Source organism: Onychostoma macrolepis, chromosome 12 (assembly GCF_012432095.1).
Source record: "Onychostoma macrolepis isolate SWU-2019 chromosome 12, ASM1243209v1, whole genome shotgun sequence".
NCBI classification, from domain to species: Eukaryota; Metazoa; Chordata; class Actinopteri; order Cypriniformes; family Cyprinidae; genus Onychostoma; species Onychostoma macrolepis.
Genome location: NC_081166.1, coordinates 7834168 through 7854553, shown reverse-complemented (window position 1 = coordinate 7854553; position 20386 = coordinate 7834168). Strand labels below are relative to the sequence as shown.

At 37.1% G+C, this 20386-nt stretch overlaps 2 protein-coding genes across 2 annotated transcripts in view; both read left to right on the top strand.

The window, feature by feature from the left end:
* Positions 1-7762: 7762 nt before the first annotated feature.
* btbd17a (BTB (POZ) domain containing 17a) lies at positions 7763-15465 on the top strand. Its single transcript, XM_058793842.1, has 3 exons — positions 7763-7931; positions 9670-9952; positions 12757-15465. Exons 1-3 carry the CDS (start codon positions 7838-7840, stop codon positions 13841-13843), a joined length of 1464 nt encoding a protein of 487 aa, XP_058649825.1. The 5' UTR covers positions 7763-7837; the 3' UTR covers positions 13844-15465.
* A 47-nt stretch (positions 15466-15512) lies between these two features.
* Positions 15513-20386, top strand: part of map2k6 (mitogen-activated protein kinase kinase 6) — a 29590-nt gene continuing 24716 nt past the window's right edge. The window contains exon 1 of the mRNA XM_058793850.1: positions 15513-16252. Coding sequence (XP_058649833.1) covers positions 16165-16252 — 88 coding nt within the window. The 5' untranslated portion in view covers positions 15513-16164. The remainder of the gene's footprint in view (positions 16253-20386) is intronic.

Genomic DNA, 20386 nt, shown 5'->3' with positions numbered 1-20386 from the left:
CTAACCGCCGATGCCCAGCCAGGCAGCCCTTGAGGAGGACAGGGAGGGAGGACAGGGGTCTTTGAATAACAGACACATCACTGCAATCACAGAGCGAGTTCGGGAGGAGGTTATGGAAGGAGCTAGAGAGAGATAGAGAGAGAGAGAGAGAGAGAGAGAGAGAGGGAGGGGTTAAGCAGGGCTGATTTCTATAGAGAGGATTTTGGTAAATGAGTGAAACATTGAGAATGAAGGTGAGTCAGATATATAGAGGTCTGTCTTTCAAAGAGAGGTCAATATAGCGCAGACACATGAGGAGAAGGGTGTATAGTTTCACACAGTGATGCCTTCAGACCCATGGGAGCTCTTATCTGTTGTGTGCTCTTCTTAGGGCCCTTTATAGGATTCCCCTGGCTGTGATGTGAATGTAAATTTAGCTTAAATCTAAGTATAGCCTTTTGGTCCTTTTTAAATTTGAATCATTTGAATCAATAACTAGGTTTGTGCATTTACTAATGAAAACATGAATGGTTCTTGTCTGTGCAAAACTCACTGCAATGCTATATAGGGTCATGCTGGGGTCTTCAGGGTATTGTGGTTGCTAAGGTGTTCTGAGTGGTCTTTAGCACTTTTTTATGCAGTCGCTATGGTGGTTTCTGGGTTGCTGGATAGTTGCTTGCAGTCAAATATGTAAATATGTAAATAAATTCTTCAATGCAAGTTTATGGGATTTTCTTCACCATTCATTTAATGATGCACCAGAAGTATTATTTATATACTAAATGTAGTATTTTAAAAAACTTTAGAAAGTTATTTTAAAAAGTTATTTTTTAAAGTTTGAGTCATAATGTGCTTTTTTGTTGTTCAATATTTCTATTGGTTTTTATCTCAGTTGTCAAGTCAACATTTCTGAATGAGAATCAGCACTGCTCAAGAAGTCACACAATTTGACGTATCATATGGGATTTAAAACAATTTTTTTTTATCTAGTTCTACCATTTTTTTTTATATGATAGAACCATCACATTCTTGAAAATTCTTAGGCATACCAATCAAATTACAATTAATATCAAAGTACTGTGGTATTACCATCTGATACCATCACTGCACCAAACTTTTGCAGTACATTTTGTTCATTTAATGATAAAAATGTGCTATAGGGTTCAAGATGTACAATTTTCAGCCAAATCAATAAAGGTATTAGATGTTTTCTAGAAGAATTAGCTTCCCTCACTAGCCAGCAACATCACGTCTCCAGATGGATGGAACAAAAAGTACATGTACACCACCATCTGGACACAGAAGGAGAGAAATGATGCAGGATGGAAATCTGGATGCATGGATGCTCTCTCTCTTTCTGGTGAATGCTCATCACTGAGTGTTCATTTTGATGATCAGTCTCTGAACTGGCCTTGTACCGCAGCAGAGGACTGACCAGGCAGAAAATGAGCTGTGTAAACTCTCTGTCATTGGTCGTGGTTCCAGCAGTATAAGCTTGTGTGATTGTATATTAATGCTATGGTGTGACAATAGGAAACAGAATTTGCTATAAATATCTATATTTATCAATACAGTAAGGTAGATCTTATTGACTTACCCAGATAACATGCACTTCTGCAAAAAAAGACCTCTTTATGTTTCCAGATCATAGAAAAGTATGGCAAAAACCCTAAAAGGATTGTACACCCAAAAATGAAAATTCTGTAACCATTTACTCACCGTCCATTTGTTCCAAAGCTGCATGAGTTTTTTCTTCCGTTAAACACAAAAGAAGATGATTTAAAGAATGTTGGTAACCAAACAGTTGACACAGCCCACTGACTTAGTATGGAAGTTACATACTACATACAACAGCTTTCAAAATATCTTCTTTTGTGCTCAACAGAAGAAAGAAACTCATGCAGGTTTGGAACAAATGGAGGTTGAGTAAATGATGACAGAATGTTAATTTTTGGGTGAACTATACCTATATAATGCATTGTGTTAAGCAACCGTTTTCTTTTTTTTTTTACTATATATGATTTAGCAAAACATAAAATATAAAATACAATAAAATCTATTAAAATAATATAAAATAATGCACTAAAATGCCCATATTTTTCCCACTGACACTGACACAATAATCTCTAATACAAGAGCAATTTATGTATTTCGTACTACAGAGCCTTAAAGAGCCTCAACCATCAGCCTAATGTTGTGACAGTATATATCCTAGCTTTTTTTGGATGGCAGAGACACCAATAAAACATTTCTCTTAAAAGAAGGTCTCGCAACTTTGTTTGGGATCCATATTTTCATAATGTTAAAGTGAGGGTCAAACTCAGCAGAAGAAAATGTTGATTTAATATGTCCTGTGATCCAGAACAGCATTCATTATCCCACATATTCTTGCACTGTGACACTTCAACATGTTAGATCTGAAACATGGCAGAGTTATAGTTTTATAAACATATTCCAAACCGTATCACTTCACATTATCAGCTTTGCTATTGGACCGGTCATAGTTTGCAATCAATTTCTTCACTCCACTCAACATGACCACTAACAAGTTTAGTTTATTTAATTTGATTTACAAAGCATCTTAATATGAAGTACAGTTGCCCTTGTGCAATGGCAGTCAGCAGCTCTGATTTAAAAAGAAGTTTGTACTTCATAAAACCCTCTCATGTTTGTAATTGTTTTTATCGATTGTCCCAAAAGAGCAGAGGCTCACACACAGCTGGAGGAAGTGCAGTCTCTGTTCATTTGACCTACAACAATCTCAACTTCCATATAGCATAATATGGAGGAGTGCAGTGCTATCTTACACAGGCCTATAAATCCATTCAATCTTTTTCTCAGTGAAAGTACGTTGTTCCACTTTACAAAAAAGCTATTAAATATGTTGTGGTGCAGAAAGCGGTTATGTCCACTTTGTCCATTCTGAACTGGTTCACTTTGCTTTTATCTACTCTTTGCAGAGTGAAGAAGAAAAATTGCCAACAAAAACTCACAGTTGAAGCACTTAAAGTGAAGGGTCCTTTTGTTCCATCTAAACACATTAATTCATAACGTGACTGCTGTGAGTGGGGTTCACGGAACCTAACATTATTAATGTGAATTTAATTACCTATAATTTCTGAGGCATGTGTGGGAGATGAAGCGAGACAAACAAGATAAAAGGAAAAACTAATGAATAAGTGGCAAAAACTAAAGTAGTAATGAATGCAAAAAGATAGATGAATTATGAATTGTTAATGTTTCTTTGTCTCTATAGGACAACAGAAAATAAGTTTAACAATGCAAATGCATGTATGTATTTCGCTTGCAACAATACTGCCCTCTAGTGACAATGTCCATTCAAGTTTAGTAAAATACATGATTGTTTGGTTGGAGACAGGAAACATGAAAACATAATGTTAAACAAAATAATCAACCAATTAAGTTAAATTAAAAATGAAACCAATTTATTCATGACCCACAATACAAACAACACAATATACAGCTAAAAGGCAGCAGAGCATTAGATACATTGAGGTGCCAAGTGGGTCAAATAATGGAGTCCGAGAGAGGGAGAGAAATCGAATTAGGTTTGCTGGGTCACTGTATCACTGATTTTATCACTCTCATGAATCAATAATCCTGCAGGCTATCCAGACTGGCTTTCTCTCCACTGAGTAGTATAAATACTGGAGTTTGAGTTATTAGTACAAAAATAAAAGCTCTGCAGCCATATTTGAATTATGTATATAATGTAAAAACTTAAAGACCAAAGGTATGATTTCTCCTATTTTCAAAAGTAAAGAGTCGTCATACAGTGTGCACTGTAAAAATAAAACAAAGATTCTTTGAGTATGTAAAAATCATATTTTAGTCTTTCTAACTCAAAATGTTTAATTCAGTGTGTTACTTGCTGTTTCTGTGTAATTATACTAGCAATTTGAAAGTTGTTTGAATCCTACTTGATAATAAAATTGCCTGTATACTTGTCAATGACTCTTGTTCTTTCACCTGAATATGAAAGCTTGCTGCTTTATTACACTGTCTATGAGTCACTGCATCACTCATAGTTACTGCTATAACACTCTACAATAATATTGACCGTTCCTAGGCTAGGACAGGTCACCAATGAAACAATACAAAGATTATAAGGCATTATGTATAATCAGCTGGTTATTATCATGCATTATGTGGCTTTTGGTGATCTAAATAAATAATTAGCCAGTCAGATGTGAGATGTAATGTTAGTGTCACAGTTTCAAAGGTTCCAAAGACGAAGAGTCAGAAAGTTCCAACACAAAGTATTTAATAAAAGAATAAACACAGGGTAAGCTAAGGCAACGTAACAGTATGCATGACACATAAACAACAACCGACAATGAACTGAGGTAACAAGGAACTTAAGTATACAACGATAATGAACTAAAACGCTAACAAGTGTGATGATCAAACGAATTGCCGTATTAAATAAAGAGAGTGAGAAACTAGAACAAAGGCTGATGATACACTGGGTAACTTTTTAAGCAATGTTGCCGGGCAACTTTGGGAAATGTTGCCGTCAGTCGGCAACCAGATAAGACACAGGGCCCAGGACCGATCTAAAATATCCAGATAGAAGTTTGTTACCCATTCTCAATGGGAAAGTGCCCAAGCAACATTGCTCAAAAAGTTGCCTGGCAAACTTAATTGCTCAAAAAGTTGCCCTGTGTATCATCAGCCAAAGATTGATTAAAGATGAGAGTAATGACATTTATAATAGTTACAAAACAATCGGTTTCAAATAAATACAGCTATTCATCAAAGAATCCTGTCACAAAAAAATGTCAGTTTCCACAAAATATTAAGCAGCACAACTGTTTTCAACACTGGTAATAATAAGAATGTTTCTTCAGCAGTAAATCAGCATATTAGAATGATTTCTGAAGGATCATGTGACACTAAATACTGGAGTAGTGATGCTGAAAATTTTGCTTCGCAATCACAGGACTACATTTTTTAAATATAAAAAAAGTTGTTTTAAATTGTTATGAGATTTCTCAATATTACTGTTTTTAATTTTGAATTATTGGATGCAGCCTTTTTATCAGCTCTGTTAAACTCTGAGTGTGTTTTGTCCCAATCAAAATCAATTTTCATATTCACCCTGAATGTAGCCTTAAGAAGAATCCATTCATCGCTATCAGTCTAGATCAGGGTCACAATCAGCTTGATAGTAGCTTTAGGGTTTCTCCTAAGTAAATGATTTACTCAAATTTTACTCGGAAGTTCGTCTCACACACGCACAGCACACACACACACCCGTACACTTACACAAACACATGCGTATATGTTCTCCCTCTGTCGCCTTGTCACACAGCCAAGGTTCAGGCTCTCTCAGCACATTTCCGCCGTTCCTTTGACTGGCAGTAAACAAGTGACATAACCTCTAACTAGAGGACTCTGCAGCAGGGGTGGATGTCCTTACATACAGAGAGAGAAATAGACTCCAATCCTTCTTTTGATCCTGAGTGTGGACAGCATGTAATAGGATCCACATGTTCAGTCTGGCTCAGTGGTCTCAAATACGTCTGGGTGCCATGTTTAGATAGTCCTATTGCTACTTCTCATACTTTAAACAAACCCATTTTTTTTATACGGAGTGATATCTCAAATTGGGCAGGTCATTGTGCTGTTGAAGTTGTGCAATTTTAAAGTGATAGCTCACCAAAAATAGCTAATTCTCTTCTTTACTTACCCTTATGTCATTCCAAACCTGTTTGAGTTTCCTTACATATAGAATGCAACAGAAGATATTTCAAAAATGTGTTATGTTTTTGTCCATACGATGAAAGTCTTGCATTGTACTGAAAATAATCCCCAGATTTTTCAAAATAATTTGTGTTCTACAAGAAGAAAGAAATACATACGGGAATGAGACAAGTGCGGGTAAATTATGAATAATAAATTCTCATTTTGGGGCAAACTATTCCTTTAACCTGATTTTTAACCTATAACCTATTTCTGATTTTTCACTAATGGACAATACAACAGACAGAAAATCACAGATTTACAATGAAGAAGGGATATGAGACACATCTACAGTGTAAAAATGTTTTTTTTTTTTTTTTTTAAATACAACAAAGATTATTGGAGTATGTCTCACAAAAAAAAAAAAAAAACTATTTACATTTCACATTAATTTGATGTGTTACTTGCCGATTCTTTATCATTTGTGAAATTTACTAGCAATTTACCAGAAATCAGAGTGAAAACTGTTTCTACATCAGCGATCATAGTGCTAAAAACCACCCAAATATCCCTGTTTATTTGTCAGAAAAATTATGTGTTTTTTTGTTGACGAATGAGCTCAGGGATTGGTCCGGATTCACGCATTTCCGTTTCCCCTCCCACGGACAGTCAGATTGACATTTGGGTGGCACCAAAGTGCATTATGGATGTTGAAGTTTTTGGCAAAAGGCAATGCCACAGCCGTTTTTCATGAGGGGTCTTTACACAGCTGAGTTAAGGCTGCTCTGTGCCTGCACAAATTTCAGTGTAAAGACGCAATGCTAGGTAAAAGCCAGACTAAATTATGCCTGCTGTGACTCACCTCAGCCCATAGTATCAAAGTATACCGTTGAATTGCTGTGTAAATGCCAAGTTCTGTCATGAAACTCTAAATGGGCAGGCTGATGGTTCGTTAATGCAAATTGATGATATTCACAGTTTTAAACTACTTGCAAAAAGCGGATTGATTCATGTTGCATACACAGCCAATGAGCTTACTGCTTTACATTTAAATGGTTGGTAAGTATTCACTAGAGCAGTTCGCAACGCACTTTCAGAGTTCCTCCGAAACCCTCCACCTTCCCCAGCTCCACCTGTATAGATCTGCTATGGGTTATTATATATGTTATTTGTGCAGCAGCAGTATGTCTTAAATACTCACAGCACCGTATCAGCGTATGTATTGGCAGTAGCAAGTTCTTGTACTTGCTTTGCAGCAGCAGCAATAATCTACAACAACAGCAATAACCAACAGCAGCAGCGTAGCAAATTTATTCCACCAAGATCGAATACATTAAATCGTCATATCCATTACCATGCTAAAATCTTCAGAGAGTTGTCATGATAGAAATGCATTCATGCCACCTCTGAGGAGCGTCAAACAGTCTGTGTGAAGACGCCTGAAAGCCATTTCAGAAGCACTTCTGTGTCATCTTTGCTGTCTTCGCTCTGCATCTGTAACACCAATTTGAAAAAGTGTTTCTACAGTGACAGCTATGTTTTATTAAAAGCCCATCTTGCCAGCAGTGAGTTAGCTCAAAAAGCAAACACATAGCAACTCTCTGATAACCTCTTTTTCCTCAATAAAATGTAAAAATCTAGTTGCTGTTCAAAAAGCATGTATTAATTTATGCATGCAGATACATTTGCATAAACACACCTGCAATTCTCCATAGCAGTTATAATTTGTGATTAGAATTCCACGCTCGCTCTGCCCGAACAGCTGAGGCCTCCTCTGGATCTATGTCATATAACATTAAAAAAGAGAAAAGTCAAAATCAAAGCCGTTGTCATGGCAACTGCCGTTCCTGCCCACTAAAACGAACTCCCCACCCCCCACAGGTTCCACTGATCGATAGGATATTGTGAGGGTGGAACTAACCCAAAACAACCAGTAACCTACATACTAGTTATGCACCATAGCCTATGTGCCACATAAAGAGAAAGGGGCCGATAGACCATCCATCATCCACTGAAGAGGAGGAGGAGGAGGAAACAGAAGAAAGAAAATTAAATTAAGGAAGAGTAGAGGGTTGAATAGAAAGAAAAGAGACGAAAATATAGAATACAGACAGAGAAGAGGAAGATCAAATCTACTATCGAACAATAAAAGATGGCTTATTTGTTGGGGAATGGGCTGCTTGCCCACATTTTCCTGCTCTTCTTGTTGTTGGCCGCCTGGTCTCATGTGCAACCTGTCCATGGAGGTAAGATGACTTTCTTCTAGACGATAGATGCTTTGTTTGGACATCATGTCAGAAGTATTGGTTTTGAGGTACCCAGAACTCTGGGTTTCATCTGTTGGACGATAGAAAATTATGAGCCTTGAGGTGTGAAGTCTGCACTTTGCAAAGTTGCATGTAAAGAAATCAATAGATTTTAACATACAGTATCAGTTGAACTTCAATTCATCAAGGTTTTTTTCTTTGCAAAAAGCATGTTTTAGAATGAAAAATAATGCTCAAATATTTTCTATCAAAGACAATACCTAATCATGTTTGGTTTTAACAGACAATTATATTGTTTTAAATTGATGACAAAAAATTTATCATTAGCCTTTCTTTCTATTTCATTATTATGTATTTATTTAAGGATCTGTTTTAAGATTCATAACGGCTTGCACTTTATGTGGTAACAAGTAATAGGAAACCAGGGTGCTATAAGTGGTTTGTTCACACGCACACCAATGCAAACAAAAGCACACACACAAGCAGCTCATAGCATTTCCCAGAACTCTGCAATGACACCTAGTACAACAGAGGTTGGATGATCATGAGGGTGCAGATCCACTTGTCCATTACAAAAACACATTCTGTTTAAATTCATTTGTTACCTTCTGTACCAAACAGGAGGGTTAAGACAGTTCTACTATATGTGTAATTGTAACAATGGAAAAGAGGAAACACTGAAAATTAACGCAAACATGTAAAAGTTGTTTCAATATACAGAAGAGTCTAGACGTCAGAGACTATATAAATCTATTATTCAGAATCTTGCAGAAAGAAGCAAACTTTCAAAGTCTGAAATATTTAAGATAATCTCATAGGATATATCATTAATAAACATTATATTAAATATGTGATTGCATGTATATCTTATATACAGTACCGTTCAAAAGTTTGAGGTCACTACATTTTTTTATACATTTATTTAGCAAGAATGTATTAAATTGATTCATTAAGATTCATTATTACAGAAGAGTTCTGTTTGGTATAAATGCTAAATGATTTTTATTAATCAAATAATACTGAAAAAGGTAAAAAAATATTAAGTAGTACAACTGTTTTCAACATTGATAATAACAAGAAATGTTTCTTGAGCAGCAAATCAGCATATTATAATGATTTTTGAAGGATCATGTGTGACACTGAAGACTGGAGCAATGATGCTTTAAGCTGTATAATCTACAGTATTTTCTATCAAATAAATGCAGCTGTGCTGAGCATCTTTCAAACAAATCACACCAACCCCAAATTTTGAAGAGTAGTTTGTATATGATAATGTGGCTAAAAATGTACCAAAATTAACTTTAAAAAAAAAGATGTAGTCAATTCATGGATTTTGATCATCCAGTCTCTATACAATTGATCTATAAAATACATATGGAACAAGGTCAACATACAAGCCATTAATGTCACATCTAACTGTGATGAAAACCAATACCAGTCAGGTTATGAGGCCTGCTACACTGTTGCAAAATGAGTTTCAATGCTGGGCCATTTTTTAATGCACAAAGCAGAGAAAACATACTTATTTGTCAACAAGGCCTTTACGAAGCTGCATAATATAATGGATTACATTACTCGCCCATTGTTGGAGAAATACATCTGTTTCTTGAAGCAAGTTCCAGGCAGCGACAGGCACTCAGCAGCAATTTCTATTCAACAGTCTAAATGATTAATCACTGGAAATTGATAATTACACTTCTTCCCCCTCGCTCTGCAGGTTTGAGGACAGAGGGACTGGTTGAAGGCACCACAGAAGTGATCAGTCACTCACAGGGGCTGGTGGCACGGCTGGAGGGCCTTCTGGTGCTGGGAAATAACAGTGACATCTCCCTACGTGTTGAAACAGTGGATGCGGATGAGGTCAAGGTTATCCAAGCCCACACGCTAGTGCTTTCACTGCAGAGCAGAGTGTTTGAGGAGATGCTGAGAAACCGCAATAGTAGCACGCTAGTGCTGCGAGAAACAGCAGAATGCACTGCCGTGTTCGAGAAATTCATCAGGTGAGAATCATTGCATTTGGGAAGCTCAGTTTATTTTTTAATTTTCTATTTTAGTGTTAAATAAAAATAAATATAAAAAATGAAATAAAATAAAATACTGATATAAAAAATTATATTAATTTTGTTTTAAGGTAAGTGGTTGCAAACTATTTATTTTAGCCACATTTAAAAAAAAAAAAAAAAAAAAAAAATTGTTGAAAGTTAGTCAACTAAATTTGTTTATTTAAATGTAGCTAAAATGCATTGATTGCAACCACTTACCGTAAAATTGTTTTAGTAAATTCAATGAATCATTTTTTTTCAGTGTACACACATATTTTTATTTAGGTCAGACCTAAATTAGAATTGTAAAGCATCGTAAACATTTACTAGCACTACAAAACATACATTTTTGGAAAAAACCTGCAGTGCTTTATCATCCCAACAAGTTAGCCTAAAACATGTTGGAACATGACCAATTATGAGAACATTCCCATCCCACACGTTTAAGACTCTCTCTATTGGCCAACGCTGGAACTGCAACTTTCCTGTCGTCAGCAGCTCAGACCCAAAAGGAGATAATATCTATGAAACAAAACAGCAATATTTAAAAATGAACTCTCTGCTCTAATGTAAAGCCGCTTTATAATGAGAAGGGCCGAATAGGTTGATATTACAATAGTGATGTGTAGCTAGCATGAGAAGATGTTTTGGTTACAAGAGCATGCCGCCTACTCATTTATTTTGAATGAGCTGAAGTTTTTTGTTTGGGATTTTATTTCCTTTATAGCCATACAGATGATAAGACGACAAAGATACAATCAGATTTAAAAAAAAAAAAAGGAAAACAAGGCAGTGGCAGCATTTAACTACAGCGGTAAACAAAACAACAAGATGCATTATTATAAAAAGAGATTTATATTTGCATATTATTTTATCAGGTAATAATCCAATTTGACTCACAGAGACATTGGATGCAGGCAGGGTAGCAGGAAATTTTGGCACTCATTCAGTTCATGAGATGAAATACAAATTGAATTAGACACACCCAACAGGAAGCTGAATTGGAATTCAAATCGGACTGACAGGAAGACTGCAACACATCCAACACAAGTGTAGAGATAAGTGTAAGTAATTACATTAATATTTTTGAATAACGATGCATATCTTTTTCCTGGTATGTAGAACATGCCATAACACAACATAGTATTTTTTTCTCAGTTAGGAATATTTCTCAAAACGTTCACCACAATGGTGTCAGCTAACTTTAGAAAGTTCATGTAATAAATATAAATATATTCAATATTTTGTTGTGAATATCTCATTTTGTTTTCAATGAAGGAAAGGAAATTAAAAAAATAAATCCGGCCAAAATACAGCCAAATGCTCAACACAATTTTGTCAGCTAACCTCATAAAAATAAAGTTAATTTAATATTAAATTAATATTCTTCTATGAATAGGCCTATGTTATTTGGTGATCCATGAAGGAATGGAAATGAAAGTTGTTTTTTTTTAAATTCATGACAAATAATTCTTAAAATTACAGCCAAAAACAAATAATACAATCAAAATTTTCACCACAATGTTTTTATCTAATTAATATAATTTAATTCACTAATTTAATTAATAATCTAATTTCTTGAATATTCTGCTATGAATATCTCATTTTGTGTTCCATGAAGAAAAGGAAATAAAAGTTTTGTAAATAATGATACATTTCTTAAAACTGCTGCCAAAATGTTCTCCACAATGGTGTCAGCTAATTTTATAAAAACAGTTATTTATTAAATATGAAATAAAAATAAGGTTTAAAAGTATTAAATACATAGTAGTAGCTGACTATATAATACTACTACTCAATTAATTACACATTATTACAATAGGTGGTAACACTTTACAATAAGGTGTCATTTGTTAACACTAGTTAATGTATTAACATGAACAAACAATGAACAATGCATTTATTATTACACTATTTATTAATCTTTGTTACTGTTAGTTAATGAAAATACAGTTGTTCATTGTTTGTTCATGTTAGTTCACAGTGCATTAACTAATGTTAACAGACACAACTTGTGATTTTAATAATGCATTAATAAATGCTGAAATTAACATTAACTAAGATTAATAAATGCTGTAGAAGTATTGTTCATTCTTAGTTCATGTTTACTAATGTTGTTAACTAATGTTAACTAATGAACCTTATTGTAAAGTGTTACCCAATAGGCTAATATATATTATAATAATAATAGAATAAAATTAAAATTAAAAGTCACAGTTACACTCTTAAAAATACCTTTTTGTCTAAATGGTTCCATAAAGAACCTTTAACATCTGAAGAACCATCACAAAAGGTACTTTGTGGCGAACAAAGGTTCTTCAGATTCTAAAAAAGGAAGAGATGGTTCTTTAAAGACTGAATTATTGACTGAATGGCTCTTTGTGGAACCAAAAATGGTTCTTCTATGGCAGAGGTGTCGAACTCAGTTCCTGAAGGGCCGCAGCCCTGCAGAGTTTAGTTCCAACCCTGCTCCAACACACAAACCATGTATTTTTCAAATAAGCCTGAAGGACGTGATTAGCTGGATCAGGTGTGTTTAATAAGGGTTGGAGCTAAACTCTGCAGGGCTGTGGCCCTCCAGGAATTGAGTTTGACACCCCTGTTCTATGGCATCGCTGTGAAGAACCTTTTAAGCACCTTTATTTTTAAGAGTGTATAGTTATGTTTATTGTTTGCTATGTTTAAACACAGGCAATGCACTGAAATTTTGTGTAAGATACACTGATTGAAGCTTGATGAACTCTTTGTCTTCTGTTTTGCAGATATCTGTATTGTGGTGAACTCACATTGCAGTTAGACCAAGCCACACCACTGCACAGACTAGCTACCAAGTACGGTATCTCCAGCCTCCAGCAAGGACTAACCCAGTACATGAGCCAGAACCTGGCCAGCGATTCTCTGGGCGGTCACGTGGTGGGCTGGTACCAGTATGCTGTTTCGGTTGGCGACGCGGCGCTGAGAGACAGCTGCCTTCAGTTTTTATCGTGGAATCTATCATCGGTGCTTCAGAGTACAGAATGGCCTTCGGTTAGTGTTGAATTGCTATTGACCCTCCTGCAGCGCTCCGATTTAGTATTGAAGAACGAGCTGGAATTGTTCGAGGCGCTTGAAATCTGGCTCACCCGGAACGACCCGGACACCCTGACAGCAGAGAACGCCCTTCGACTGGTGCGCTATGCCATGATCCCTCCACGCGAATTGTTTCGCTTGCAGCGACAGTCGGCGATCATGATGCGCTACCACGAATCGGTGCGTGATCTTTTCTACATGTCGTACCAGTTCCATTCAGCTTCGCCGCTTCAGCTGGCCAAGTTCTTCGACGTGAACTGCAGCCTCTTCGTGCCCCGTAACTATCTTTCATCCATGTGGGGATCTCAGTGGGTCATAAGCAACCCGGCACGGGACGATCGCAGCACTAGTTTCCAGACCCAGTTGGGTCCGAGCGGGTTTGACTCCAGTAAGCGGGTGACATGGAATGCCCTGTTCTCGCCCCGCTGGCTCCCTCTCAGCATGCGGCCCATGTACACAGAGCAAGGTGCCATGCAGCCATCACGGCCCGATGGAGGAAACGGCATTGCCCGGCCTCGTATCATCATCACACCTGCTACTTCCAGTGCAGATTTTGCAGGTGTCAGCTTCCAAAAGACTGTGCTCATCTTGACAAAGCAGAAGAACAAGCTTGTGGTGCGGCATATCTTCAGTTTCCACCAAAGCACAGAGGAGGTTGGGGATTTCCTGGTCGGTGAGGACCTGCAATATCGCACGTCTGAGTACCTGGTGGATGGATCGCTGTACTTACACATCATTGTAAAGCCTATCTACCAGACTCTTATAGCAACCAAGAAATAATGTAACAAGTACATTGAAGTAGAATACATTTTATATTTAGAAGGTCTAAAGTTTTATTGATGCATGGAAGAAAATGTTTAGGTTTAATGTGATTAACACTAATAAAGTGCGTCTCCACTGTCCTTACTCTGGAAAAAAGTCTAGAAAAATAAAATGCGATAATCCACATGTACAAAATTGAAGGGATAGTTCACACAGAATTCTGTCATCATTTACTCACCCTTGTGTCATTCCAAACCTGTATAACTTTTTCTTTCCCCCATGGAACACAAAAGGAGATGTTTGGAGGAATGTTAACGCTGCTCTCTTTAATATGGTGAAAATGGATGGAGAACAGGACCTGTCAAGTTCTGAAAAGCACAAAAACACTACTAATACATCTTAAAAGTATCCATGTGAGGCATGCACTACATTCCAAGTTTTGAAAATATTCTATGAATATCTCCTTTTGTGTTCCGTGAAGGAAAGGAAATAAAAGTTTTGTAAATTATGACACAATTTTAATTTTCAAGCAATTGTTGCTTTAATGTAGGCCTGTGACATACATTAGTGTCCCAGATATAATAACTCATATCATAGGTAATTTTCAACTTGATTAGGCAGAAGCCCTTTTCTTTTTAGGAAAACCAATTTATGTATAATCACAACATTCTTTGTCTACACTGGACAAAAAAAGAGAAAGTGCACAGAATTGTTGAATTTAGCATATTATTGCAAAATGTATATTGCAAAAAAGAAACACAGGTTGCAACAATAAAAACATTATTCTTATTCTTAACATTTAAAATTTTAATATACTACGTTTTAAGTGTTTCAAGGTGCTATTGTACATTTAATGAGAAATATCACGTGTCTTTCAAACCGGTAATGTCTTGAAACATCACACATTTGTGCTGGTTATTTAAGACCATTAAGTGATGTTATATATAATAATTCTTAGATAGGCTGCAGGCCTAGTTAGGCTATTTTTCTGTATTTTCCTATCTGTGACCATACTATTTTCTTAGATCCATTTCCTTGCATGTTAGGATCATGTACAGTATTCACTCCCCTGAGCAGACCACACAATAAAATACATGATGCTTACAGAAAGTTTGAGTCTATCATTGATTATGTGGGTAAAGGAAAGAAGACAAGACTTCAGACACAAGGTCATTGCGGTCTTCTTTAGAACACATAGCTACTAAGAGTTCACGTTTTATTGAGTGCCTTTATCTGCAGGGGTGTAAAACGTACAGAGATTCTCATACAAGACAGTACCTACGACCAGTGCAGAGAACAAAACACTCTTATAAACCAGTTCTTTAACGATGACTGTAGTCCGACTCTTGAAAGAATGATTCATGATTAATGAATCGATTCTTTAAAGTGAATCAACAACATGCAGCGCGATTAGCGGAGTCCGATTCCCGATCGAATAACTCTTATGAGCCAGTTCTTTCAAGTGACTCGAAACCACTTATGAATCAGTTGGAGCGGTTGTAAATTAATCTTTCAGGACGTCATGAAACGAACCAATAGTTAATAGTGTTAATTCTCACGAATTTAATGTGACTGAATTTTTGTTTTGCTGTAATCAGTATATAAATATTAATTAATAATACAAAAAAAAAAAAAAAAAATCACGTCTTTGTATTATTTGTAATGTATTAAATTGATTTCTAATATGTAAGATCGTTCTGTTGATATCTGACATGTTACAAAAAAAAGTATTAAACAATCGTTAGTGGAACTGAAATAGTTAAAAAGAATCAGAACAGGAACAAGAACTGATGATACATTTTCTAACGATTTCCACAAAGAAAACATTTCCGTCATCAAATACTCAGTTTCAAAATGACAAAAAAAAAATGCACGAAATGATACACGAATGATGAAGTACACTTCCTCATGTATTTCACGCCCTGCTTATCTGTCTGAAATACACAAGCGAATCTGTCTGTTAGCCTGAAAGAGACTCGTATTAGCATAGCCCTGCTCCTCCTTTTTCCCCGGCGCACAGCAATTACGTGCAAACTACCAGTCCCATGATCCCCGGCGTCGTCAGGCAGGAAGAACGTGTGTTAGCAGGGGCTCACACTGATCCAAGTTAGGAGCTCTCAGCTGCTGGCCTTGGCCCATCATGTAAGTGCCTGCCGAGGTTTCTTTGCAGAGCGGTTGCAGAAATCTCCCCGTTTTCGTTGCGTGCAATTGAAAGGCCAGCCTTTGCACGGAGAACAAGTTACCCGACGCCCAAAGGCTCCGAGTGCATGAAGATCGCGGCTTGTATTTTGCACCTTTGTTGCAAGCAAGCCCGCTTGAAGCCTCGCTGCGAGGGATAGATGGAAGGAGGGAGCGACAAGGAAAGCAAAGTCTTTTGTGCTTCCCCTTCCCCCAACCCAAAAGAGGAGATGTCCGTGCCAAAAGGAGGTAGGTACTTTTTTTTACTCTACCGATCCGTGCAAAACCTCGGAAATGCAGCCAGCGTTGCATGGCTTGCAAAGTGCACGGCTGCAGCTTCATCGTGGCCAATGCATTAAAAGTTTGATGGCTCGCGAGGGTCAGTTGCAATGCCTGTTTTAATGATCTGCCCTTTTGCAGAGTTTCTGGTAAGGCGATGCTCTCCTTAGACACTCTCACAGGCGCTATTTGCATTCTTGTTGTGCCACGATTATTAAAAGAAACGCCTTCTTTCCGCGTTGAGGAACTGCCTAGCCAGCAATGCAAAAGTGATTGTGCAATGGCAACGCTGTCCGCACCCGACTTATTCACGCGCACGAGGCGATTTTCTCTCGAACAATGTTCGATTGTTACGTCATGACGGCCTCGGCTTCGTTCTGCACATTTAGATTAGTTCGTACAACTTCTGGTGTTGATGCATGCGAGGTGCATTAGATAACATGAAACTTTGGCCGACGTGTGAGTGTGCAAGTGCAATGGGGAAACAGGGACCTGACAGCCTGCTTGCATGCCATGTTGAGCATGCAACAATTTTTATTAGTTGCGCGTAATGGAAAATAATTCGGACGCTCTGTCATGCAAGCTTTGTTCCAGCAGTAATGCATAGGTAGAGGCTGCAAAAATAAGGGGCTAAATATAGTTTTGTTGCTGCAAACAGTTTAAGGAACACAGATGTGCTACACAAGTCTCCATACACAAATATCCATAAACCCTCAAGCCGAAAGCTGCAGAAAAAAAATACTGTTTCCTATTCCAAGATTACTTGATTAATTGTGCATATTTTAAAATAGCATTTTACTGGCATTTGTTCACCTTTTCATGCACAATCATTATACTCGTTGTATGCAAATTTATTGCATGCATTTTCATCTTTTCCATTTCCAGTGCCCCACTGCATGAAGCTTTGCCTGCTTCAGACCCTCCCCTTAAATTGACCCGCCAAGTTATGTGACAGAGGATGTGACACAAGTTAAATTACTGGCTGATGGACATATTTTTAGTTATGCAATTGTTATCATATGGTTAAAGAAATGGCATGCACAAGTCGATTTGACTATCTTTTAGTGTCTTTAGGTTGCAGTGCTATATTGAAAGTACTTATTTCAATATAAGAAAGAATTACAGATGTTTTAGTAAACTGGGACACATCTTACAATTATTAATTTGCCTTGCACAGTCAGACTAGTAGAATTCATGCATGTATATCAAAAACCTGAAGTATATAGCGCTCTTTAGTACTGGTGCACGTTTCAAACTTTTCTACCATTTCAATTTTGGAATGCATGCTCCGAAAGAAGTATAATAATAATAATTCTGACAAAAACACAGGGTTCCCAGCACTGCATGCTTAGACCCCTTAATTACACTCCATGGAGCCTTTGCAACATATCTAATGTCCCTGCTCTTTCACAGAAGTACTGTATAGTGCCCGTGTGTGAGGTTTATCACACCTTGGGCTGGATTGACGTACATGCACAAGCCCAAATTAAAACTATGGGCAGCAGCTGTTATACTGGGTCCGTTCCTATCCATACAGTGACCGCAGTCGAGAGGCAGATTGCAGCGCAGGAGTATTTACATTTTGAGAACAGAACACTCATGGATCATATATTAGTAGGCGTGGTTGAAGAATGTGTGATTCTAACGCCCTAATGAGGTGATTTTGCATCGTTGAAAGAGCAGTAATTGTGTTGTTGTGTAACAGTGACACACCTGAGGAACATTTGAGGAACTAAATCCTTATGAACCAAGCCTCCGTCATGCAAACAAACACAGCTTTACTTTTGCATGAGGAGCAGGTTGTGGATTGTGAAGGGCAATGTTTAAGGGCTGCTTGATAGTGCAACTAGTTTAAACTTAAATATAAATGTATTGTATTGTTACTCCTTAAAGGGATAGCTCACCCATTGTTACTTACCCTAATGTACTTCCAAACCTGTATGCATTTCTTTCTTGTGTGGGGAAAAAAAGAGATATTATGAAAAGTTCTTTTGGACTGTTTTCGCTTCTAAACGTTGCTTGATCTGTCTGTATTTCTCTCCTGATCCAGACGAAACGACTTTATCACTGGAGAAAGCAATATTATGGATAAGCTGCTCATATTTTCGCTGAAGCAACAGCTTTAAGTTATTAATGGATTTATTACAAACACACAGCTTTTCACTTTAAAAGTTATTAATTGATCGACTTAAGTTGTGTTTTATCAGCTGTTTGGACTCTCATTCTGACGGCACCCATTCACTGCAGAAGGTCATTTTTCACCAAATCTCTTCTGATGAAACAAAATCTTGGTTCACCTAAGGGAGGGTAAATCTTTCATTTTTGCATGAACTATTCCTTTAAGAATTTATGCTTAATTTTCTTCCATGCACATGCGTGCTTGTAGTTTTTTGTTATGATGCATACTTGCACACTAAAACTGTGAGCTGAAGTGTCAAATGCCTTAAAGCTGCATAGTTAGTCAGATTATAAAACTGATTGGAAACAATCACTTTTAAGTGGATGCACACGTAGACTGTTTTAAAATTTGGCAATGTTTTTCCTGGTTGGAAGCGATTTCTTGGAAGAGCAGCCCTGCTTACATCAGTGGGAGTCTATATTGTGTTTGTTGGCCCCTGGTTCATTGAGTTTGCACTGGCCCCAGTGGCGCGCACAGTGAATTGATGTCCCCGCCATGCAACCATGCAGCATGCTGCCGCCATGCGCAATTGTTACGTTTGTCATGCTAATAGACCACAGAGATACTAAATCCCCTATTTGCGACAGCTCAATTGTTGGTGACCGTCCAGCCTTGCTGTGTTGTTTTGATGCAATAGCATGAGGATTGTTTTAAGCATTGTGCAGCTGATCCCCCAGACCTTTCACTTTTCATCTATGTGCGTGGAGAGTACGTGAACACAATACTGTTCCGTCTCTCCAGCATGCTTTTGCATGAATTTATGCATGCTGCAATTCAGGGCATGAAATCTCCACTAGATACTTGCATGCAAATCACAGTCTGCACGTTGGCAAGCTTGCATCCCAGTCTCTATATCAACATAGCAATACATTGCATGCGTTTTTTTTAAGCAGCTAAGCTGTTTTTAATGGGGTAATGTCAGACCTGGGAGTGTCCTCCTGCTGAATCGCTTGGGAGTGACCATATGACGACTCTATTGGCTCTCTGGGAGGCCCTGTCTAGAGGCCCCTCTCTGTCTGTCTTTGTTTTTGTTTTTTCCTCTCTCTTTCGTGCTCTCGCTCTTTCTCTCTCTCTCCTGTGGGCCGTGAGCTATGCTGGGTCGCAGGAACTGCATTCTGACATTGATCCATCTTATTGCAGACTTCTGAATAATTGACCACTCTTAGGGTTTTCTCTTGAAAGCCGCCAGGGTGTCTCTTACCATAGCATTACTAACAGTATTGCTTTCCAAGAATGGACTGCCTTTAGCTTATTGCAATCAGGGTGTGAAATACATGTCTAGAAAGGGCGGAGGTTACCTCCTTAGATGCCTCATGTTGGGGTGAAAAGCAGTTTTTTTTTTTTTTTTTTTTAAATCAATCCAAAAAAATTTTCCCAAATGATGCATTTCTTGATGGAAAAAATGTATCTGAAGTATATAGTTGTTTTTTTTTTTTGTTTTTTTAACAAGGTTGCTATGAATTGTTCAAACTTAAAATGCATTTATAATATTATAAAAGATTTCAAATAAATGCTTTCATTAAAGAATCCTCAAAAATTGTATCAGTTTCCACAATATATATAGCAGCATAACTATTTCAACATAATAACAATCAATGTTTCTTGAGCATCAAATGAGCATTATTATTTCTGAAGGATCATGTGACACTGAAGACTGGAATAATGGCTGCTGAAAATTCAGCTTTGCCATCACAGGAATAAATAACATTTTGAAGTATATTAAACTAGAAAAACGATTTTACTATTTTTACTGTATGATCAAATCATTAATTTTAATCAAATAAATGCAGCCTTTTTAAAAATATAAAAAATTAAAAAAATGTGTCATTTGTAATTGCGGAATTAGTCGTGCAGACAAAATAAGTTATTTGATGTTTTTAATTAAATGTATGATTTCTAATCCATTTGTTCTAGAGAATGTGTGC